The sequence below is a fragment of the Molossus molossus genome, unplaced genomic scaffold, assembly GCF_014108415.1.
Source record: "Molossus molossus isolate mMolMol1 unplaced genomic scaffold, mMolMol1.p scaffold_m16_p_9, whole genome shotgun sequence".
Lineage (NCBI taxonomy): Eukaryota > Metazoa > Chordata > Mammalia > Chiroptera > Molossidae > Molossus > Molossus molossus.
In genome coordinates this window covers 97563978-97588355 of record NW_023425403.1, presented here as the reverse complement: position 1 = coordinate 97588355, position 24378 = coordinate 97563978, and the positions used below count along the sequence as shown (strand labels likewise).

General features: G+C 40.8%; 1 protein-coding gene across 1 annotated transcript in view; it reads left to right on the top strand.

The window, feature by feature from the left end:
• The window catches only part of NEK5 (NIMA related kinase 5), a 115257-nt gene that overhangs the window by 48779 nt on the left and 42100 nt on the right, over nucleotides 1-24378 (top strand). The window contains exons 11-19 of the mRNA XM_036249999.1: nucleotides 984-1117; nucleotides 3243-3427; nucleotides 6541-6607; nucleotides 7781-7894; nucleotides 8866-8952; nucleotides 10481-10573; nucleotides 13071-13151; nucleotides 13369-13437; nucleotides 15312-15455. Coding sequence (XP_036105892.1) covers nucleotides 984-1117; nucleotides 3243-3427; nucleotides 6541-6607; nucleotides 7781-7894; nucleotides 8866-8952; nucleotides 10481-10573; nucleotides 13071-13151; nucleotides 13369-13437; nucleotides 15312-15455 — 974 coding nt within the window. The remainder of the gene's footprint in view (nucleotides 1-983; nucleotides 1118-3242; nucleotides 3428-6540; nucleotides 6608-7780; nucleotides 7895-8865; nucleotides 8953-10480; nucleotides 10574-13070; nucleotides 13152-13368; nucleotides 13438-15311; nucleotides 15456-24378) is intronic.

Here is a 24378-nt window from a genome sequence, read left to right as displayed (position 1 = left end):
TTTGAAATGGAGAGGATGGGCTTGCAATTACGAATTCTCTTGGAAAGTCCCATTGGAGCTGGAAGTTAAGATCTTGGAGAGAACCATAACTATGTGACCCCCAAAGATACTTTATGGTAATGATAAGTAGAAAACATTTTAGTGCCAGGAATCAGCTGATAATATGATGAAGTGCTGTGTGTGTGTGTGTGTGTGTGTGTGTGTGAGTGAAAGAGAGAGAGAGAGATTAAAGAAGGAATATGACTAATTCAATTGATGGTGTGAAAGTAAGGGGAGCAGGATTGAGCTATAACCAAATGTCTGAACTTAAAGGATGAGGAGGAGTAGAAAACCTCTCTAAGGAATCAGTGATAGGGAAATACTATCCGCTGTGGTAGAGGAACTAAAATTGAGGGAAGCTATAAAAGGAAAGTGAATGAATTACCCCTTTGACCCCGTTTAATTGGATTTGGTGCTATTATGTGTTGGTTTAGATTGAGAATTTTTAGAAAGTAGGTAAGTACAGGATGAGAGAAAGTGCCTTGTCCACATCTGCAATATAGGAAAGATGGGAAAACAAGAACATATTTTGATGGTGACAGAGAAAACATATTAGAAGACCTATTCATACATTTCAAACAACAATGTGACGTGGATGGTGTGGCCTGATAATCCAAGCTCTGATGATTGCGTTTAATTACTTGTGCCATTATCTTATGAATATTGTTTCTATAAATGTTGACATTAATTTTAATTTTTTTAAAAAGTAATATTATATATTACTAGGAATATGTAAAGGGACACTGGAACAGTGGTTTTCTCCATTCAAAGAAAATGCGTAATAATTTTTCATCAGTACTTCTCTCACTGGGAATAAATGTCTCTGGGTAAAGTAAACTTACTGTGCTATGAAATGCCCTGTATGTTTATACTCACACAAGCATCAATATTAAAGATGTGAAAAAGAATTAAAAATTGAAGTTGTTTTATTTTGGTTAAATAAGATTGTAAAATACAGAAAATGAGATTCCAGGGGAAGTTCCTACCAAGATCAAGAATATCAGTGCCAATTAGAAGGAAGGATATAATATACAGAAATGAATGGAGACCACCAGCTGGAGCCCAGAAGCCCATATCTGTAAGTTACACTAAATCCTTTTTTCTGCTTTTTTTTTTTAGCAGATGGTATATCCTATACATGTTTATGTGGTACAAGCTCATTAGTTTGGAATCCACTAGTTTTATACTTATAATAAAATCTTTCTGTAATGAGCATTAGAGTGGTACTTCATTGGACAACTTCTAGTTGTTAGACTTTTTAAAACAATGTGATATTTTCTTATCAGTATTCTATACATTAAAGTTTTCTTTTTATAACTAAAATTTTTTTAACTTATTTAAATAAAGTTTTCCATATAAAACAAGTGAGTAGCATAGCAGCAGAAACTATGCATTTCATACTCTTAAGTCTGACATGTTATATATCATTGAGAATCTTTTATTATATAATCATTGATTTTTTTCTTAGAGATTGTTTATGTGTAGTTATTTGAATACACTTTCGCAGAGTGTTGAATCTTTTAGTTCATGCTAATGAAATGCTGCAGGTATATAAAAAGTAAAATGGCTAGTCCTGCTGGGTAACTCAGTTGGTTGGAGCATCCTCCCAATGCCCCAAGGTTGTGGGTTCAGTCCTGGGTCAGGGCACATACAAGAGGGAATCAACCAATGAGTGCATGGATGAGTGGAACAACAAATCAATATTTCTCTCTCTCAAATAAAAATTTAAAAATAAAAAATAAAAATATTTAAATAATAAAATAGCTTTTGTCTTTTAATTGAAGAATTGTATGTTTAAAGAAGGCTCATGGAAAAAAAAAAAAGAAGACTCATGGTCTAATTAGAGGACCATTTTCAAGTACATTTACTAAGTGTTTACTTGACATACACACTTTTTAGAAAATGTGTTGGTGTATAAATAGATTTTTGAAACTACTAAATTATTGCTATCCATTTTGATAGAATGTAGCTTAACTTTATTAAAGGAATTTTAAAACCTTGTTGTGATTTAGAATACTCTGTAGCAGACCTGTAAGAGAGAAAAAAAACCCACTGGGGATTTGGCCCACAACCTGGGCATGTGCCCTGACCAGGAATCGAACCAGTGACCTCTTGGTACATGGGTTGATGCCCAACCAGTGAGCCACACCAGCTGGGCTGTACCACAGCTTTTTTATCCACTCATCTACTGATGGACACTTGGGCTGCTTCCAGATCTTGGGTATTGTATTAGGTAGATTTTCCATGACTCCCAGTCTTAGTGGGCTGGCCTTATCTAATAGGTGTCCTGTGGGACCCAGTGGTGCATTCTCCTTGATTACTTGTACTGGGTGCTCCAGGACTATCTCTTGTGTGGGTTATTTGGACCCTCCTATTGTAATTAAGTCTTGAATGCCAATAGCCATTCATGTGTGGGGTTGACCTTGAGGCTTGTTGACTGTTGATGATTATCCCCAACTGCAGTGTGTGTGCTGCTATGTAGGTTCTGGCCACATGGAGCAGCATTTGCTTCAGCAGGGTCTGGCACCTGTTGAGATCTCCCTTTGGATATGCCACTTGTGAAGCTAATTGGATCCTGGTCTGATGTTGTCTAAAGCTGGCCACTGGGTGTATTAGTTCTGAGGTCTTGTAGGAGAGTCTCTGGTGTAGGCCAATGTCAGACACTGCCTGTAACTGGTCCTGGGTCACTTGTTTGGAGTTACAAAGAGATCCACAGTTTTGGCTCACTCTGTTGGGCCTGGGTATGCATGGAAGGGATCGAGTTGTGCACCAAGGCTAGCTTTTACTACCTCTGGGCACAGGACAGGTCAGCAAAAGTCCCAAGGAACCTGAGATCTGCCTCCACTGGCTATATAATATCATTTTTAATTCTAGGTTTTGAAGATTCTTTAAAAACTTTTTTTCCCCTTATTGATTTTAGAGAGAGGAGAAGAAAGAGGGAGAGAGAACATCGATTGGCCAACTCCTGCATGCCCCCTACCTGGGACTTGGCCCACAACCTGGGCATGTGCCCCAACTGGGAACCGAACCGGCAACCTCCTGGGGCATGGAGGTTCTAAAAGTATTTTAATCTGAAAACAATTCTAGACCAAAAATGGCAAAAATATACCTTCAATGCCTTGTCTTAGCTATGGTCACTATCAGACTGTCAATTATTATAGATTTGTGTTTTTAAAAATTCTTGTCTCTTATTAATCCCTCAGATGCAAATGGTAGAAAGGCCCAAACATGCTGGAGTGTGTGGCCATTATGATTATTACTATGCTCAACTTGACTTGCTGAGGAAGAGATACCATGAGCCAAGTTACCACTGTGTTCCTCATAAAGATACTAGAGTTAAGGAGAATTTTAATCAGGAAGAAAGCCACAGTCAATCACCAGGTCAATGGTAATGTGACTGTCTAATTTAAACTTTGGTCCTCTGAAAACATGTTGATATATGAACATTCTTTACTCTGCAATCCTTCCAAATTCTCCTAAAATAAATAATCAGAGAACTTCTGAACTCTTCATTTCAAATACTTAATTCACAGTTCACTTGACCCTTTTTTACTTTTTTTTGTTTTTGTTAATCCTCACCTGAGGATATTTTTTTCCACTGATTTTTAGAGAGAGTAGAAAGGAGGGAGCTAGGGAGGGAGAGAGAGAGAGAGAGAGAGAGAGAGAGAGAGAGAGAAAGAGAGAGAGAGAAAGAGAGAGAGAGAAAGAAATATCAATGTGAGAGAGACATTGATCAGTTGCCTCCCACTCATGCCCCAACCAGGGCCAGAGATTAAACCTGCAACCCACGTGCATGCCCTGGACCGGGAATCAAACCTGTGACCCTTCAGTGCACAGGCCACCACTCTATCCACTGGGCAACACCAGCAGGGCAAACCTTTTTATTTATTTTTTAATTTTTATTAAATTTTTTTCAATTACAGTTGACATATAATATTATATTAATTTCAAGTGTACTACATAATGATTAGACATTTCTATAACTTATACACTAATAATTCCCTGACCCTTTTTCATCTCAAGTTTGATGTAGCTTATATTTTTATTCATAGAGCCATTTAACTATGGGCACAGATTCATACTCTTGATTTTTTAAATATGTTTTCTTCTTTGTAGTAAATGTCATTCCTGAGACTTATGAAGATAGTTGCATATGTATCATTTTCCAAAGAGCTTATTAATATTTATCATTAATAATTGAATGATAATGAAATAATCATTTGAAACATATTTGAAAGTGATATATATTTTATTCAGCATTTATATTCTTGAGATTTTTCAGAATATGGATGTATTAAAAATAATATAATGTAATTAAACTACTGTTATGGCAGACTTTCAAAAAGTTTACTCCATAACAAATTTCTGTGTATCTACAATATTTTCTGTTGTGTATTTCACACCATTGTCAGTGTTCCTGTGTTCAGAATGCTTGACATCCATCCACAATCCTGAAGAACTAGGTCTGAGTCATTTTTAAAAAAATGTTTTTGCCACCACATTTTTCCTTTCAAGGGCAAGGATTTGCTAACTTTTGGTGACTGTGGTTATTATTTACTGTTGAAATGAAAAATATGAGAGACTATGTGATGGTATGCCCATCAGATAGCTCATGAAAAGATTAGCCATGGGGAAGGGAGATGTTTTATTTACGTGCCATTGTAGTTTTATCCATCTTCTTAACACATTTTCAATGACCTCCATGATTATCAAAAGTTGTGTGTCCCACTAGTTCAAATTATAATATTCATATAGGACTCGACTAATAAGTATTTTACATAAATGCAGCCACAATATCTCTTGCCCTTTCTCAGCCACAGGGAAACGTCTTCCACCCTGTCTAGATATAAGAACTGTCAAACTATCAATTATTTTTATAATAGATGGTTTTGTCTCCCAAACTCCCACATAACATGGTAGAAAGGTCCTTCTATTTTCTGAATACTGCTGCCCATCATAGGCTCCATCCTACAGTATTCCAGAATGCCCCTCTGATGACTTTACTAGTAACCCCCTCCTCTTCATTGTTCTTCTAAGCTCTCACCGCCATTTTCTCTTTTTTTTTATCCTCACCTGAGGACATTTTTGAATTTATCTTCAGATAGAGCTGGAGGGAGAGAGGGAGAAAGAGAGAGAGACACACATCGACTGGTTGCCACCCACACAACCCCAACCAGGGCCCGGGACAAACTGCAACCGAGGTACATGCCCTTAGTGGGAACCGAACCCAGGACTCTCCGGTCCGCTGGCCGACGCTCTAACTGCTGAGCCAAATTGGCCAGGGCTCCAGTTTTCTCTTTATCTGAGCTCTGATTCCATGGGAATCAAGTGTTGATATACTTGTCTGGAGAAAGAGGAATCTGTATAGGGTTGGGGTCTGTGTGTATGTGTCAGAGACAGAGACAGAAACAGAGATAGAGAGAGAAGAGACAGAGAGAGAAATACAGACAATGTATTTTGGACAGCCCCTGGGAGACTGAATAGTTTTTCTCATGGAGATATTGTTATGCCCATCACTTAGATTTCTGAGAGACATGAAAGTGCAAGTTAACCTACTGTATGTGTTAGACACTGGCCAGGCACCTGAACAGACCTAATTTCCTCTCATCCTCATATCAACCCCTCTGAAATAGTATTGCATCATTTTATATGAGGAACTAAGGCCCAGAGACCTTAACAAGCCTGCCATTTTGTCATATTTCTAAAGGACTGACTTGTTACTTTGACTCTTCATAAGCTGGAGTCTACGCATCGTGATGTCCCTAAAGGAGTTATTTCTGAAACAATGGTTGTCTTTGGAGCCCTAGAATTTACTGGTATTCCAAAGAACTTCATCATATAGTTCTCACTATGATCTGAAATATGGCAGATTTTACTTAGTAATCAGTAATTACAGAAATTCTTAGCTGGAAATTCTGCAAAAAAGACAACAAATCTATAAAGAATATAGGTATAATGTTTTGACCAGAAGTGAGTTGGAAAATACCTTAAACATTGTGAGGAGACAGCTAAAGCCTCATTTTTCATTCATGCAGCATTTGTATGCCAGCATGAGGGGTAGAGGTGAACTGATGGGACTCTGTGCTGCTCTCAAGATGCTCAGAGGGTGGTGCAGGGAACAGATCAGCAGCCATCAGTCAAAATGAGGGACAAGGCTGTAGATTAGAGACCTGCACAGGACATAGGAAGATTCTGAGGTGGGTTGTTTTTTCTTTCCAACATGTTATGGACTGTGGAAGTCTTCCTGGATCAGAATATTTTTCTGTTTTAGTCTCTCCTGTATCCCCAGTTGTTACTATTCTCTTTATCTCCTTTTCTTCTGGATTCCAAAGATCTTTTGCAATGTATACATTCTGAAACTTTGAGCTACCTCTTGAACTCAGGACTTCCAAGTCACAGGTGAATTGTGAATCTCATTTTTAAGCTAAAAATCTACTTGTCAAATTGGTGACTAAGACTAGTTAAAATTTCTACTCAAGCTGAACATTTTTGTTTTCTAAGGCCTGCTGAATATCTTCAGAGGAAATTTGAAGCTCAGCAATATAAGTTGAAAGTAGAAAGACAATTGGTGAGTAAAATATCAACTATAAGACACATCAGGAATTTCCTAATAGTGTCTCTGTTTACAAATATCCATGGATCCTTAAGTCAAGGTTCATTTCATATAGAAGATCAAGACTACCCTCCACCTTCCTTCGTTTTTAATAGCTTAAAGAAGAATAATGGGAATAGGCTTGAATCAGGGTCTGGGGATCCTGGCTTCTTCCCTGGCTCTATCACTTGCTATGTGATCTTAGGCAGGTCTTGCAACCTCTCTGGGCCTCAATTTTCTGTTCTATAAATGATAGTTTTGGAGGAGATGAGCTTCAAGTTCTCCTTCAGTGCTGCAATTAATTCCTTGATTCTATGTTATTAGAATTCTACACATTTTTAAAAAGTGACAGTTTGTTTTTTTTAATTTATTTTTGTTACAGATGTTTCTCCTTTTCCCCCCACTGATTCCCCCCTTCCCCTGTTTTTTTTTTTTTTAATCCTCACCCAAGGACATTTTTCCTTTTTTTTTTTTTTTTTTGTCAGATGGAGTGGGAGGGAGAGAGAGGAAGAGAGAGAGAGAGAGAAACATCGACATGAAAGGGGCACATCGAGTGGCTGCCTCCTACATGACCCGACCAGGGCCGGGGACAAACTGCAACCGAGGTACGCGCCCTTAGCGGGAACTGAACGTGAGTCTCTCTGGACCACAGGCCAATGCTCTAACCACTGAGCCAAACCGGCCAGGGCAACAGTTGTTTTTTATTTGAATTGAAAGTTAACCTTTACCATTAAGTATAGTGTCAAAATTTGGGGGTAGAGAGAGGCAGGATAGCATCGTATTTGTGTTGCTCTTACTTTGAACTTGTGAAAAGCTCCAGTTCTATTCCCCCAAGCTAATGTCATGCTCCAGGGGTTGCTAAACTTTTACTGAATTTTAATTCAACAATTATAATTTTCCAGTCCAGAAAACGAATCTAGGTATCTCATATTGATTGCTTTCGGTAAACAACACAAATGGTTTTATTACTTTTCTTTAATTTTTTTAATGTTTTGTACTTAAGAAAATGTACTGCTCACTCTAAAAAACTCCATAATACTGAGTTTAATTGGTGATATAATTTTTATTTAAAGGAAGAGGTCAAGGTCAGATCAGAATGTTTTCTAGTGCAAGTATGTTTTATTATAAATTATTTCATTCAAATAATAGGGTCTTCGTCCATCTTCTGCTGAGCTAAATCACCAGAGACAAGGGCTAAGAAGTAATGGAGAAGAACCTAGATTCCAGGAGCTGCCCTTCAGGAGAAACAAAATGAAGGAACAGGTTAAAGACAGTCTCATTGCCGGGTCACCCTTGTACTTATATCGTCGTCTTTTGTGCTGTAATAGGGTGTTTCTTTTAGTGTCTACAGAATACACCTGGGAGAGCTTGTTGCACAGATACTTGTTGGACACACTTGTGGGAAGCACCATTCTGGGGTTTTAGGGGATACAGAGATATATGTCTCACCTCTGTGAGAATGCAACATAGCTAAGTTCATAAGGCGTCTTACTCTGGATTGATAAATTAACTGCCATCATCAACAGTTTTGAAATTTGTATTTGTTACCTAGGCTGCCTTGAAGTACAGAAAAATGGGTGGTTTAATACAACAGAAATTTATTATATCACAGTTCTGGAGGCTAGACATCCAAAATCAAGGGGTGGCAGGGCCAAGCTCCCACAGGAACCTATAGGGGCGCCTTTCTCGGCCTCTTCCTAGCTTCCGGCGGTTTGTCAGCAATCTTTGGCAATCCTGGGCTTATAGCTGCATATCTGTGTTCTCTGCCATCGTCACATGGTGTTCTCCCTGTGTGTTTCTGTCTTCACATGGCCATGGTCTTTAAAGGGCACCAGTCATGTGGACCAGGGGCACACTCTACTCCAGTGTGACCACATCTTAGCTTAGCTACTTACATCTGCAGCCACGCTCTCCAAATAAGGTCACGTTCTGAGGTACTGGGCATTAAGACTCCAAAATATCTGTTCTGAGGGGAAAAAAATTCTACCTGTAACAGGATTATGTATAAAAGTAGGATACATATAGAAATTGTATGTCATAAACACATTTGAGATTATATATGAAACTGTATGACAGTACCACAGCCGAGAGTAAGGTGGTTATCATCTTTAGGAGCAACAGGTTTTCTAATTCTGATTATATGTCACACATTTGAAAAGTGTAGGCTGTATAGAGATTGTTTTGTCAAGTTATTCACAGACATTAACATTTTTTGGACTGGAATTGCTTTCCAGGAATATTGGAAGCAGTTAGAGGAGATTCGCCAACAGTACCACAATGACATGAAGGGAATTAGGAAGAAGATTGGGAGTGAACTGGAGGTAAATATGTTTATTCTCCTAAAGGAAACGCACTATTGATTTAGAGCTAACTAAATTGAGCAGGTATTAAAAAGTAGTGATCTCATAGGAAAGATAACTTTATCATGCAAACTCTTTTTTAAATAGGAAGGTTGTCAGATCTAATTGAAGCTTTGCTTTGTTGTTTACTTGAGGCTTACAGCTGATGAGGTGTCTGACATTTGCAGGAATGGTGATTACGAAAAACGCTTGTTGAGTGTCTTTCTCCTGAATCAGTCGATAACTATTGACTGAGCAGTCATACTACATCAGAACTGGATTAGATGCATTAAGTAAATCATGCCCATAAGGTGGGGAAAAACACCAGCATTTACTGAATTCAACTGTTGGTATAGTCTCATACACAAGGGTAAGATTCTACATTTCGTGTAAGGCAACATTGGAGTGTCATTAAGATAGAAAATTGCTTAAAGGCATCACATTGGAAACTCATTCTTCTACCTTTTAGGTCACCGCTTTTTTAGTAGGACTCCTAATGAAATAGCTGGCCTGTGTTTGGAGACCCTGTTATATAAAAAACACGTGATATTTAAATACTAGAGACATCCTCTGTGCCTGGAATGCTCCTCCTCTGAGAGGCCCGTGCGACCAGACAAGACACAGCTGGGTTCCCGTTGTACTGGCACTTGGGCTGCGCCCTCACGGAGCAAACTGTCCACACTGCTTGCTGAACTTGATCTTTTCTCTTTCCCCATCACCTCCACCCCCAAGTGCCTGTAGATGAATTAATATAGGTGCAGTGAGCATATGCTACAATTCAGTTGTATGTACTAGAGCTTCACATGCTTTGTCTCATTTACTCCCGATACAGAGAAGTTCAGCAACTCATCCACACGAGGAAGACTAAATAAATACCTGGTTCTAAAACCTCTATGCTTTCTAGCATATGCTCTTCTACTCATAAATAGTTAGAAAAATAAGACACACATGTTTAAAGCAATTTTTGAAGTGGACTGAATATAGTTAAGTTCTTTAAGCGCCTGGGAGTAAGGCTGTAAGGGTGAGGGTCTTTATGAAAGAAGCAAGGTGGAGCCTAAATTGGGTCTGAGAAGGAGTTGAGTTCAGAGAGGCAGGGCTAAGGAGGGGATCATTCTGAAAGTACACACATAGGTTCAGATGGAAGACTGTCTGTGCTGGGAGGGTGGGTTGGAGGTGGTTCTCTGCAGAGCAGAGACTGGGTACTGTCATCAGCTTTATTTTTAAAGTAGGTTTGCGATGGGAAACCCAACTTGAGGAAAGATGGAGAGTGGACATTTCTAGAGAGACCGTGAAAGAAGCACTCGGGGAACTGGGGATACCGAGGCAGCGAGGGGGGAAAGGGGCCATGAGAGAGCTCTATCCGGCCACTGCCATTGCACATCTCTGGAACAGCAGGTGGAAAGCATTTGCTCACTAGATCCCATTTAAACTCTGGCCAAGGGTTAAATTAAATGGCCTTTAGAACTGATGCAGAATCTATCTTGTTGACTGTGTATAATTTGTGTTAAAGGAAGACTCAAAAATAAGTCATAAAACCTACCTGGTAAAAAAAAGGAACCTGCCCATCTATCAAGAGACACCCGAGGAAGAAGCAACTGTGCAGGTGATGGTTATTGGATGTCTATATGTTTCCCAGGGAGTTTTTCCTAGCCCACTGTTCTTACCCTTCAGAGTGCAGTACAATCATGTGGAAAAATATTGTTCAACTCCAATTCCTAGACTGGGGCAGGGCCCAGGCAACCTGTTTGCAGAAGCTGACTGGTGAGCATGCAACCAACTTTCAGAACTGCTCTCATGAACATATGACAGTTCCGCCCTCTGCATGGTATTTGAGTCAGGATCTGACACATTGGTCAGGAAATCTGATGGTTAACTTCTCTTCTGTTTCAACTTTACATTTTTGGGAGCAGGGAACTGGTCAGAGCTGAACCGTGAAGTGGCTCTTGAGATAGGTTGTTGTTTTCTTCTTCGTCTTCATCTTTTACCTTTATCTTCAAGGTGTCTCGGGGCTTGAGGAAGGGCAGGTGAGAAAAACCAGTGTTGAGTGAAGGCAAAAGGCCTCCTTGAATGTATTCCTTTGAGAAAAACCCGGGGACCTTCACATGATGCCAGAGAGATCTAAAGTGGACTGAGGTTGAATTTGCACCCAGTGAGGTGGATGGGGCTTAGGAATCTAATATAGTTGTATTTTAAGGAAAGTAAAGCAATATGATACTTGTACAATTGAGACAACCAGACTACACAATCCAATAAGACAATCGATTTCACAAATATAAGTAAGATATAAAATCATAGTCCTGTTTCAGAGTTCATAATATTTCAAGGCAGAAAAACACCTTTCCCAAAGTAGGAGGGCAAACAACTAAAAATGATTCAAACTGACACATGCTTTATGTGAAGTTTATGCAAAGGCTGTGGCAATCCAGATGAAGCAGTAATTGATTCTAAGGAAGAGATGATGGAGACCTACTGTACAATGGTGAAGAGAAGAGAGCATTAAACTCACGCACGTGCACACACACACACACACACACACACACAGAACCCTGGCTGGTTTGGCTCAGCAGTTAGAGCGTTGGCTTGTGGACTGAAGGGTCACAGGTTTGATTCCTGGCCTGGTCATGTGGGAGGCAACCAATCAATGTGCCTCTCTCACATCAGTGTTTCTCTCTCTCTCTTCCCCCTTCCTTCCTTCCACTCTATCTAAAAATTAATGGAAAAATATTCTCAGGTGAGGATAAACAACAACAACAAAAATAAAGACACTGAGGAGAGTAATAAATTTTTGGCTTGAAAGGGATAGTACCATTTCCTATGATGGGGAAGAGTGGGGAGTGAACTTACGTTGGCGGACTATCAAAGGTTCCCTTTGGCTCTGCCACTGTGGCTCAGTGGGCTGAGCGTCGTCCCATGGACTGAGAGGTCCCAGTTCGATTCCTGGTCAGGGCACATGTCCAGGTTATGGGCTCGATCCCCAATGTGGGGCATGTGGGAGGCAGCTGATTTATGTCTCACTCTCACATTGATGTCTCTCTCCTCTCTCTCTAAAAATAAATAAATAAATAAATAATCTTAAAAAACAAAAATGTTCCCACAGGACATGTTGACTAGAGAAAGTCTGAGATGGCATCCCTGCTTTGGTTCCTTTGCCCTGCTGCTCCCTCTGACGGAATTGATTTCCCCAGACCCCAGGCCAAGGCCACCATCATTCCAGGGCTTAAAGCAAATACCAAATATTATTTTCCTGCATTACTCTCTCCCCCTACTCTATGCCATGCCCTATTTTATTTCCTTTATGGCACTTAACACTTTCTGAAATTATGTTGTTACTCTGTAAATTCATTTACTACCTACCTTACTCCAGTAAGTTCTGTCAGCAGGGACCTTCGGTCACACTCACTGCACTAGCTTGTTGGACAGTGTCTGGCCATAGAGGGTGCTCAATAGGAATTTATGGAATGAATATTGAAGTGAAGATGATACTAAGTAGGCAGATGAATATCTAAGTCTGAAGTTCAGAGGGGAGGACAGATCAAACCTGAAGATACATGTTTAAGAGGCATTGCGTAAAGATAGCTCTTAAATCCATAGGAATTATTTAGACCTTCTGTATTGAGGAAGAAAGAGGCAGAGGGTCCAGGGAAAAGCTCAGCATATAAAGTTAATCTTTCAGCTGTTTCTGTGAAATTCTTGTCAAGGTTTAGAGCCTTCTTCCTTTATACTGTAATGAGCTCTGTACTTTTCCTGATTTCCCGATTAAGATCATAAATCTCCTAAGGAAAGGATCCTGTAGTCAAAATTACATTTTTGAATTAAATTAGGTTGTATTGGACTGGACTAGAGTGATAAGCATTGTTACATTGTAGAACTGTACCCATTGCAATGCCAGTGTTGTGTATTAATATTTTGAGTTAATGGACACTCTCCCCAAGTTTTAGTGAATTATTAGTAAAGACATGTTTTTATTATCAAATGATTCATCAATTTAATCCAGAAATCAAATAATGTAAGCATACCATGTTGTGATTTCAGAGGGTGTGAAAATATAATAGTTTGATCAATATTAAGTGTTATATTTGAATTTTTCTCTAAACTTTCAGGGTATCGAAAGAGACTTGAAACAAATTAGACTTCAGAAGATACAGGAAAGTAAAATTCCAGAACAAAAATATAAAGCTAAGGTAATCAACAGTTTGTCTTTGGTTTCCTATTAAGAAGCTGGCTGGTGGCGGGGCAGTCCCTACCTTACAATCTGGTTTGCCTACAAGGTGTTTCCTCCTACTAGTTTAGGAAGTGCTGTATTTTGTAATGCTAAACTATTGGTTTTAAGTATCTATAATGTTGAATTTGAAGGTGTTTATTGGATTGCTGAACTAAGATATTTTTTCTTGCTTCTAGAAAGGGGTAAAGTTTGAAATTAATTTAGACAAATGTACTTCTGATGAAAGTACTCTCCAAGAGGAAGAGGTATGTCATTATGTATATATTTTTATTAGTAGGCTTGAGAAAATGAGTGTCTTGGTAGCACGTTTCATGAAATTTTTTTCATAGGGCAAAGGGAATTTTCTTAAATCTTCCTGGAAGGATCTCTGGTGTTCAAATAGGTTTTCCAAAATACTTCATCCTCCCATTCTTTTTTAAATTGAGGTTATTCCCTTAAATGGATTATTTTAATTTAATTTTTAAAAATATGTTTTTATTGATTATTTTAGAGGTAGAGGAAGGGAGAGATAGAAACATCGATGTGAAAGAGAAACATCGATCAGCTGCCTCCTGCATGCCCCCTACTGGGGATCGAGCCCACAACCTGGGCATGTGCCCTGACTGGGAATTGAACTGGGACCTCTCAGTCCATGGGATGATGATCAATCCACTGAGCCACACCTGCTGGGCTAATTTATTTTTCTTTTATGAAGTATCTATTTTCCTATATTAACTTTTAATTATAGCCAAATTAAAATAGAAGACTGGCCTTTGGGTAAAGCTCAATTTTGCATTTTGGCTCTCATTAATACAGCGATAAATACATAATTACAGTAAATTCAAACCTCATTTTATTACTTGAGTTCAACATCTCTTTTATTCCCACTTTTTACTAGACCTGCTAATATCAAAATGAACTGATTTGTGTTTCCATTTTACCTTCTCTCATTTTGCCTTTTAAATTACCAAATATTAAGTACATGTATATATGTTCTATATCATACCTGATGGCCAATTTCTTTCTTTTATGTTCTTAGCTTAAAATTTTTAATATTTTAATTTCTTTCAGACTTGTGTGTGTGTGGTGAAGGACCAGTTTTTTTGGTTTTGGTTTTTAATAGGCTTCCATGTTTTAGAGCAGTCATGGCAAAGTTGAGTGGAGGTACAGACAGAGATTTCCGACATATCCCTGCCCCCACACATGCACAGCCTCCCCGGCCATCAGCATCCCCAAAGAGGGGAACATTGGTTACAACTGAGTAACCTATGGTGACTCATAGTCACCCAAAGCCTATAGTTCACATTAGGTTTCACTCTTGGGGTTATACATGCTATGGGTTTGGATAAATGTGTAGAAGCATGTATGCACCATTGTGATATCATGCTGAATATTTTTACTGCTCTGAACAGCCTCTGGGCTCCACCTGTCTTTCAGAGTTTTACTAGTATTTTGCTGCATAAGGACTTCATTAGAATGGGGGTAATTAGCACTCACCTCTACTCAACCATTATGCCTCTACGTATCCGAGGTCTGTGAGCATTAGAGGGGAGCAGATATGGGGACTGTTTCTGGGGTGGAAGCTGAGGAGTGATACACCCACAGTGCTTCTGTGAGTGAGGCGCTCATGCTGGCCTGCTAGAATAAAAAAAGCGTCAAAAATTAAAAAACGCGTCAAAAAAGTTTATCTACCAGAGCGTTCATCCTTTATTAAATAGACTGTACTTTGATATGCTTGAAACATACTGATCATTTTTTTATTGATTATGGAGTATGTATTAGGAGCAGTTTTAGGGACCCAAACAGGAATGTTGTATACTTAAAAAGGGTGTGGAGCAGATAACCATGAGAATTCTGTAAAATAAACTGCCGTAGAATAGTAGTGAAGACAGGAAGTCTGGATAGAAGTTGCCATATGATCAGTGCTTGTCACAATTGAGAAAAAAATGAAAACATTCTGTTTCTATTTTGTTTTAACACAGTTCCACTTTTAAAACTTGACTGATTTATTTTCTATAGATATATGAAATATTTGCCTTATATCTTGGTAAATGTTATTACTGGGAACATAAAAATTTTGTTTTTGTTTTTTTTTCAAAATATGGCTTATGTCTCTTGAAACACTATGGAATGGCTCTAGGCCGTGGACATACTAAATGAAACTTTGACCTTTGAAGATGGCATGAAGCTTAAAGAAAATAAATGTATAAAGGAGCATGAGGATTATACAGATGAAGCATTTGAAAAACTCTGTTGCCCAGAAGCAGGTATGTGCACCTTCAAAGTCGTAGGTGAGAAGGAACTGTTTTATTAGCATCCATCTCAAACTCTTCCTGCAGCTCCCCTGTCACCTGCCCCCTGCTTTCCCTGAGCTGGGCAGAGACCTGGCTGTGCAGTCTTTGCCCACCTCATGGGGTCAGGACTTCTGAGACTCGGCGCTGGTCTCTTGGGCAGTTTCACCTCCTTCCTCGGCTCCAGCTCTCCCAGCCAGCAGCTCCACGTGCATCCGCTTTTCTCCTCTGCTGGAAAGCTCCCTGCGCAAATCCCACTAGCATCTCAAACTCAGCATGTGTATGCGCATTACCTTCTGTGATCCTTTACTGTGTACCGCTGTCCCCAGGCTGACAGTTCCTGCTGCCCAGGGTGTTTTCTACTCTGAGATGTCTCTGGTGAGTTGCTCCTCCTTCATCCTCTCCACTGCTCGTCTGGGGCCCCGTCATCTCTGAGCCGTGTGTGTGGTAGAAAATGCGTGGGCTTTGGAGACAAGCGGAATCCCAGCTGGCACTGCCGCTTTCTACTTGTGTGTCCTCTCACCAGTTCCTTAAACCCTCTGCATTCCGAGGACCAGGGATGAGGTACCTGCCACACAGGCTTACTGTGAGGACTAAAGTGAAATTTGGTACATAATCTGGCACATGCTAGGTGCGTAATACATGTTATTCCTTTATTTTCCCTTTCTCTTCCCCTCACTGAATTGCCTATGTGTCCTCCTTTTCTTTATTATTTATTTCCCTTTCATTCTCTAAGTGATTGCTAGTTACTTTACCATATGATTACCCTTCTCAAAATACTTTTTTGTTTTGATAATGCATGTAGGGTACACTCAGTTCCACATAGTATCACATCTGGCCTGATCCTATGGTGACCCACTTTTCCTACCCCAGCACCCCCTTTTTCCTTCTACCAATGTTGGGATCTGTGCATAACTATGTGAGCATTTACACATCCTAGTTTGGCTCAACTTACACTTCCTAGAATAATACATTTTGTCTCATTTCCATATGGAAAAATCTTAATTCAATTTAGCGGGCTTCTTCTTGATAATCTCCATTGTGCCGCAGACTGTGCTAGGTGGTGGGGAATCTCAAAGGTGAATGAGACCTAAAAGTCACAGAGGTGCTGGCACAAGAACAGGCATATAGATAATGGAATAGAACAGAGAACCCAGAAATGGACCCAAGTCATTATGCTTAATTAATATTTGACAAAGGCGGCAAGAGCATACAGTGGAGTAAAGACAGCCTCTTCAATAAATGGTGTTGGGAAAATTGGACAGCTACATGCAAAAATATGAAGCTAGACCACCAACTCATACCATACACAAGAATAAACTCAAAATGGATAAAATACTTAAATGTGACTTGTGAATCCATAAAAATCCTTGAAGAAAATGTAGGCAACAAAATTTCAGACATCATACGCAGCAAAATTTTCACTGATACATCACCTAAGGCAAGAGAAACAAAGGGAAAAATGAACACATGGGACTACATCAAACTAAAAAGCTTCCATACAGCAAAAGAAACAACCATCCAAATGGAAAGGGAACCTACCGTATGGGAGAGCATAATCTCCAATGATACATGAGATAAGGGGTTAATTTCGAAAATATATTGAGTACTCATAAAACTCAACATAAGGAAGACAAAGAACCCAATTAAAAAATGGGCAGAGGACCTAAAGAAACACCTCTCCAAATAGGACATACAAATGGCCAAGAGACATGAAAAAATGCTCAACAGTCATTAATCATCAGAGAGATGCAAATTAAAATGACTATGAGATATCACCTCACAACTGTCAGAATGGCTACCATCAACAAATCATCAAACAAGTGCTGGTGAGGGTGTGGAGAAAAGGGGACTCTAGTACACTGCTGGTGGGAATGCAGACTGGTGCAGTCACTATGGAAAACACTATGATGTTTCCTCAGAAAGTTAAAAATTGAATTGCCATTTGACCCAGTAATCCCACTTCTAGGAGTTTCACTCTAAGAAGCCTGAAACACCAATCATAAAGAATGTATGTACCCCTATGTTCATAGTAGCATTACTTACAATTGCTAAGATCTGGAATCAGCCCAAGTGTCCATCAGTAGATAAATGGATAAAAAAAGCTGTGGTACCTATACTCAATAGAACACTATGCAGCTGTAAGAAAGAAAGATCTCTTACCCTTTGTGATGACATGGAGGGACCTGGAGAGTATTATACTAAGTGAAACAAGCCAGTCAGAGAAGACAAATATCACATGATCTCACTTATTTGTGGAACATAATGAACAAAACAAGCTGATAAACAAAATAGACCCAGAGACATAGAAGTAGGGTACTGACTGACAAACCTCAGAAGAGGGGAATGGGGTGGGGAGAGGGAAGAGATAAACCACAGAACTTATATGCCTGTATGCGTAATCATGTACATAGACAACAGTGCTGCGGATGGGGGAGGGGGATGACAAGGAGGGTGTCAATGGGGGAAAGGAGAAACATCTGGAACAAAAATAAATTAATAAAAAAATTTAAATAAAAAAAAAAAGCTTGGGAAAAACACACAAAACAGTCACAGAGGGGTCATGAGCCAAAGAAAGGAGGTACAAATAGGTGTTCTGAGTCCAAAATGCTAATCATTGCTAGAGTGCATGTTGGCTGGAGACTCACAGAGGTACCCACTCCTGTATAGCTTGGCATGCCAAAGAGCTTGGGCTTTATCTTTTGTGATGACTTTCAGTTAAAGCAAATTAAGTCCTTTGTAATGGAGAAAGATCACCTGGCTGCAGTGTGAAGGAGGGTGTGGAGGGGTGGGGCTGAAGGAACCTGAAGAGTCCAGGAAGAAAAAGAAAGGTGCACAGACCAGAGCAGTGAGAATAGACACGGAGTGGGAACCACAGAGTTGGGGGCTTGAGAAGGAGGAGATGGTCAAATAGCCTCCTAGTTTTCTAGTTCATGTGACTGAAACTGACACGAATCAAATAGGCATATACAGAAATATTGTGGGTTCAGTTCCAGAGCACAGCAATATAATAAATAGTACAATAAAGTGAGTCACAAGAATTGTTTGGTTTCTCAGTGAATATAGAACTTAGGCTTACACTCTATTTGTAGTTTTTGAGTGTGCAATAGCATTGTGCCTAAAAACAATGTACAGTACATACTTAATTAAAAATACTTTATTGCTAAAATATGCTAACCATCATCTGAGCCTTCAGCAAGGCATAATCCTTTTGTTGGTGGAGGGTCTTGCCTCAGTATTGATGGCTACTGATTGATCACAATGGTGATTGTTGAAGACTGGGGTAACTGTGGCAGTTTCTTAAAATAAGACAACAGTGAAATGTGCTATATTGGTGGACACTTTCTTTCACAAGTAATTTCTCTGTATCATGCAGTGCTATTTGATAGTATTTTACCCACCATAGAACTTAGCTCAAAATTGGAGTCAGCCCTCGCCAGTTTGGCTCAGCGATTAGAGCATCAGCCCATGGACTGAAGGATCTCTGGTTCAATTCCCAGTCAAGGGCACATATCTGGGTTGCAGGTTCAAAACCCAGCCCTAGTCAGGGCCATGCGGGAGACAACCAGTCAATGTGTCTCTCTCACATCCATGTCTCTCTCCCTTCCTCCTCCCTTCTCTTCCACTCTACCTGAAAATCAATAGAAAAAATATCTTTGGGGGAGGATTAACCAAAAAAAAAAAAAAAATGGAGTCAATCCTCTCAGACCCTGCTGCTGCTTTATCATCAACTAAGTTTATGTGATATTCTAGATCTTGTGTTGTCATTTCAATAGTCTTTGCAGCATCTTCATTAGCAGCAGTGGATTCCGTCTCAAGAAACCGCTTTCTTTGCTCATCCATAAGAAGCAACTTCTTATCCATTAACATTTTATCATGAGATTGCAGCAGTTCAGTCACATCTTCAGGTTCCACTTCTAATTCTAGTTCTCTTGCTATTTCTATGACATGTGCAGATACTTCTTCCACTAAAGCCTTGAAGTCATCCATAATTGTTGAAATCAACCTCTTCCAAACTCCTGTTAATGTTGATATTTTGACATTTTCCCATGAATCACAAATGTTTTTAATGGTATCTTGAATGGTGAATTCCTTCCAGAAGGTTTTCAGTTTACTTTGCCCAGATCTAGCAAAGGAATTGCTGTTTATGGCAGCTATAGCTTTATGAAATGTATTTCTTAAATAATAAGTCTTGAAAGTAAAAATTACTCCTTAATGCATGGATTGCAGAATGGATGTTGTGTTAGCTGGCATGAAAACAACACTAATCTCATAAATCTCCATCAGAACTCTTGGGTGACAGGTGTGTAATCAATGAGCAGTAATATTTTGAAAGAAATCTTTTTTTCTGTGCAGTAAGTTTCAATATCGAACTTAAAATATTCTGTCCACCATGTTGTAAACAGATGTGTTGTCATCAGGCTTTGTTGCTGTATTTATAGAGCACAGGCAGAGTATGTTTAGCATAATTCTTAAGGGCCCTAGGATTTTTGGAATGGTAAATGGGCATTGAATGCTTCAACCTAGTCACCAGCTGTGTTAGCCTCTAACAAGAGAAGTCAGCCTGTCCTTTGAGGCATTGACTTCTCTCTAGCTATAAAACTCCTAGATGGAATCTTCTTCCAATATAAAGCTCTTTTGTCTTGTCAGTCAATTTTAACTAAGAACTGCAAGGCAAACAAAAGCTTTATCTGGGGGTCTTTTTTAGGAGTTGTAATCCAGGAGACACACATTTGGGTAGAAACTCCCAACTCTGTTCCAATGGTAGGAGAAAAGAAAGGTCAGAGTTTATAAGGACAGAAAAATGGGGGGCTTTTAAAAGGATCACCTGCCCTGGCCGGTTTGGCTCAGCGGTTAGAGCGTCCACCTGCGGTCCAGAGAGACCCGGTTCGTTCCCGCTAAGGGCATGTACCTCGGTTGCAGTTTGTCCCTTGCCCTGGTTGGGTTGTGGGGGAGGCAGCCATTAGATGTGTCCCTTTCACCTCGATGTTTCTTTCTTTCTCTCTTCCTCTCTCTCCCTCCCACTCTATCTGAAAAAAAAAAAAAGTCCTCGGATGAGGATAAAAATTTTTTTTTAATAAAAGGATTATTTCCCCACGCCATGTGGGTTGCTGTGTGCTCTGCGCTCCTGTGCGCGGACCGCCTGTGCACCGCTGGGCGTTTAGGGACCGGGCGCGTAGGGAAGGCCCCTCGGTCCAAGTCCCCACGCTCAGTTCCCTGTGCAGCTGATTAGCTTTACAGACAGACACACTCGTGTTGTTCGCTGGATACTTCCCGGAGGCTTTGTTGAAAAGCCTGGAGATGGACCTCACCCCCGGCTCGCATGCCCCGTCCCCGTACGTGGAGTGCTCTCGGAACCGCGCCAGCGCCAGATCCGCAGCCCCTCCCAGCGCGTGCCCGAGTCCACTCTCGCTCAGCCGCGGACCCTTCCCGAGAGGAACTCCCTATGGAACACTGTCCTGAGCAGGGCCGGAAAGGGGTCTGGAGCTTCCTAGGCGCCTCTCCAGATTCCAGCCTCATCTGAGCCGCAGCGATCCCGCGAGATTGGGGAAATCGAGGCCGGGGAAGGCTAGAGTGCCCCAAAGGCAGGCAGCCTCAAAGAGACAGAGGTGGCCTGAACCCAGGGTTTACAGCGTTCATATCAGGGTGGGCGAGATCAGAAACGCCTGCCTTTCTGACCTCCCCGAATCGGGTCGAGCCCAGGGGTCCAGCCCGCTGAGAAATTCGGCCTCTGACCCGATGGATGCCCTGTTGAGGAGGACAGAGGGCTGGTGATTCCCCTTGTCCTCCTCACCTGGTGAAGGCCAGTTTCCCCGATCCCCACTGCCCTCCCTGTCCTCCTCCCACCCCAGCTGAGCTTCCCACAATTTCTTGGCCAAAGCCTCACTGCTAACGAGGGAGTGCAAACCTCATCCTCCCTGCACAAGAGAGGTTCTCCAGCTTAAGTGAGCACCCTGTCACCTGGAGGGCTTGTTAAAACCAGATTGCTCGGCCCCACCCCCCCCCACCCCCCGGAGCTCCGGATGCAGTAGGTCTGGGAGTCCCGAGAATTTGCATTTCTACCGTGTCCCAGTGTCCCAGGTGCTGCAAGTCCCTGAGTACATTTGAGAGGGGCCGCTCTGGGTGCTGCACCGACCCTAAGTTCCCCTGTCTGCGCGTCTGAATACAGTGCGTACGCCCAGACTAAAAGCCCTGTCAAGGCGAGGAGCCAGCCTTGTCTGTATATCCATCCCAGCTCCTACCACACGGCTTGCACACAATAAACTCCTCATAAATATTTGGGCTTAATCATGATTGTTCAAGATGTCAGCGTTTACAGATGTTTCAGGAGTGCCTGGCACTTTTCTGGCTGCATTAGGAGTAACAGTGCGTTGAAGACTAGCAACGACCTGAGAAGTTAAAACAACATCTCAGTTTCACTGGGGCCTCAGGTGGGAATGCCAAGCACCGACATCAAGAGAGAGGGGAAGCGGGGAAAGTTCCACGCGGAAGCCACGTCCGCCAAGGCTCAGCAACCACAGGCTCCCTCTCCACTGACCTGGCGCAGGCTGTCTTAAAGAAACAGTAGGAATGGCTGGGCTCTGCAGGCAGGTAGTGTAGAAAAGGGAAACCGCCTAGCCTGCAAGGTGGTGCACCTTGCAGGCCTTGGCCAGCCCATTGGCATTGGGGCGCCTGAGGCTGGGAGAGATTCAGTTCCCCCAGTGTCATGCTGTCTTTGCCAGAGTACCCCCAAACCTTTCTGAAGGCACCAGAACTTCGCACGTGTTTAACTCTGAAGGATTTAAAAAAATTTTTTTAATAAAAAAATAAAAGGATTACCTAAATTTGTTTTGAAAGAGCTGTGGTTGCTGCTGACAAGTAGACTCATACTATGACTCATATGTATGTGATCAATTGCTTATGTCTGTTGCTAGGTAAAAACTTTACTTTTTAATAGAGTTTAGTGGTGCATAGCCAGTTCCAGGAACTGTATCAGAATGTAGCTGTTGAGGTTTAGTCCAGTTCAAAAGTTCAGTTTCACTTGGAGGGAGTGAGTTAGCTAGGTTTTCTAGAGATCTCCCAGCTCCATTTTAGATTGTTCTCTGGACAACATCAACGCCATTTGCTGTTTTTTGTTTATTGATTTGTTTTGTTTTGTCTTCTTTTCAGTCTACATTGAAAATCTGTTGCTTAGGGTAGCCACCTTCATTGATTACCTTAACTAGAATTCTGGATAACTTGCTGCAGCTTCTACATCAGTCTGCTTCACCTGGCACTTTCATGCTATGAAGGTGGCGTCTTTCCTTATACCGGACGAACCGACCTCTGCTAGCTTCAGACTTTTCTTCTGCAGTTTCTTCCCCTCTCTCAGCCTTTGTAGAATTGAAGAGCATTAGGTCCTTGCTCTGGATTTGGCTTTGGCTTAAGGGAATGTTATAGCTGATCTTCTATCCAGACCACTAAAACTTTCTCCACATCAGCAATAAGGCTGTTTCTTATCATTCATGTGTTCTCTGAGTAACACTTTTAATTTCCTTCAAGAACTTTTCTTTTGCAATCATAACTTGGCTAATTGTTTGGTATAAGAGGCCTAGTTTTGGCCTACCTTGGCTTTTGACATGTCTTCCTCACTAAGCTTAGTCATTTTTAGCTGTTGATTTAAAGTGGGAGATAGGCAAGTCTTACACCTGAACACTAGAGGCCATTGTAGGGTTATTAATTGGCCTAATTTCAGTGATGTGTCTCAGGGAATAGGGAGGCCTGAGGAGAGGGAGAGAGATGGGGGAATGACCAGTCAGGTGTAGTAGTCAGAACACATACTACATTTATTGATTAAGTTCACATCTTTATCTGGGTACAATTTGTGGCACTACAAAACAACTACAATAGTAACATCAAAGATCACTGAATACAATAATATTGTAAGTTTGCGTGATAACCGATGATTACTTAGTGTGGTGATCACATTTTAAGGTTTATAAATGTTGAATCACTATATTATACACCTGAAACTAATATAATATTGTAAACCAACTACACTTCCATTTTTTTAAGTTATGATTACAGATCACCATAACAAATAATAATGAAAAAGTTCAAAATATTGTGTGAATTACCGACACATAGACATGCAGTGAGCAAATGCTGTTGGAAAATGGTGCCAATAGGCTTGCTAGATTGAGGGTTGGCAGAAACCTTCAATTTGTAAAAAAAAAAAAAAAAGCATAAGACCTAAGCCTGGGCTAGAAGGAGGTAAGGGGGTTGGCAGCATGAACTGGAAGAGAAAGGCCAAGTGAAGCAGGTTGCGCAACAGCAGGGATTTGGCCAACAGGAGCCCTTAGTGCTACTCAATGAAAGCAGTTCAGTGAAAAGGGTGTATTCAAAGGTTACTCTTTGCATGTTTGCTGGGAAGAGAAGAGAGTGGGTTATATGTCTCAAAAGACATAGCTGCCCTTTAAAAAAAAAAAAAAAACAGGTAAGCTGGCCCTATCAAGTTTGGTTCAATGGTTACAACGTTGGCCCAAGGACTGAAGGTCAAAGGTTTGGTTCCTGGTCAAGGGAATGTCCTTGGGTTGCAGGTTCCAGTTGGGGTTGTACAGGAGGCAACCAATCAATGTGACTCTCTCACATCGAGGTTTCTCTCTCTGTCTCCCTCTCTTTCTTCTACTTTATCTAAAAATTAATGGAAAATAAAAAAAGTAGACTGCATTCCTGATTATTATCAGGCTGAACAATTTTTCCATATGCTTATTGACCATCTCTATTTCCTGTTTAAAAAAAAATACATATAAGTTAAACCGTTGACTGTAATATGTATTGCAAATATTTCCCTTTGTTGGTCTGCAAGTGCCCTGCCTGACTGGGAATCGAACCAGGACCTCTCAGTGCATGGGACATCACTCAATCCACTGAGCCACACCAGCCAGGCTAAAATTG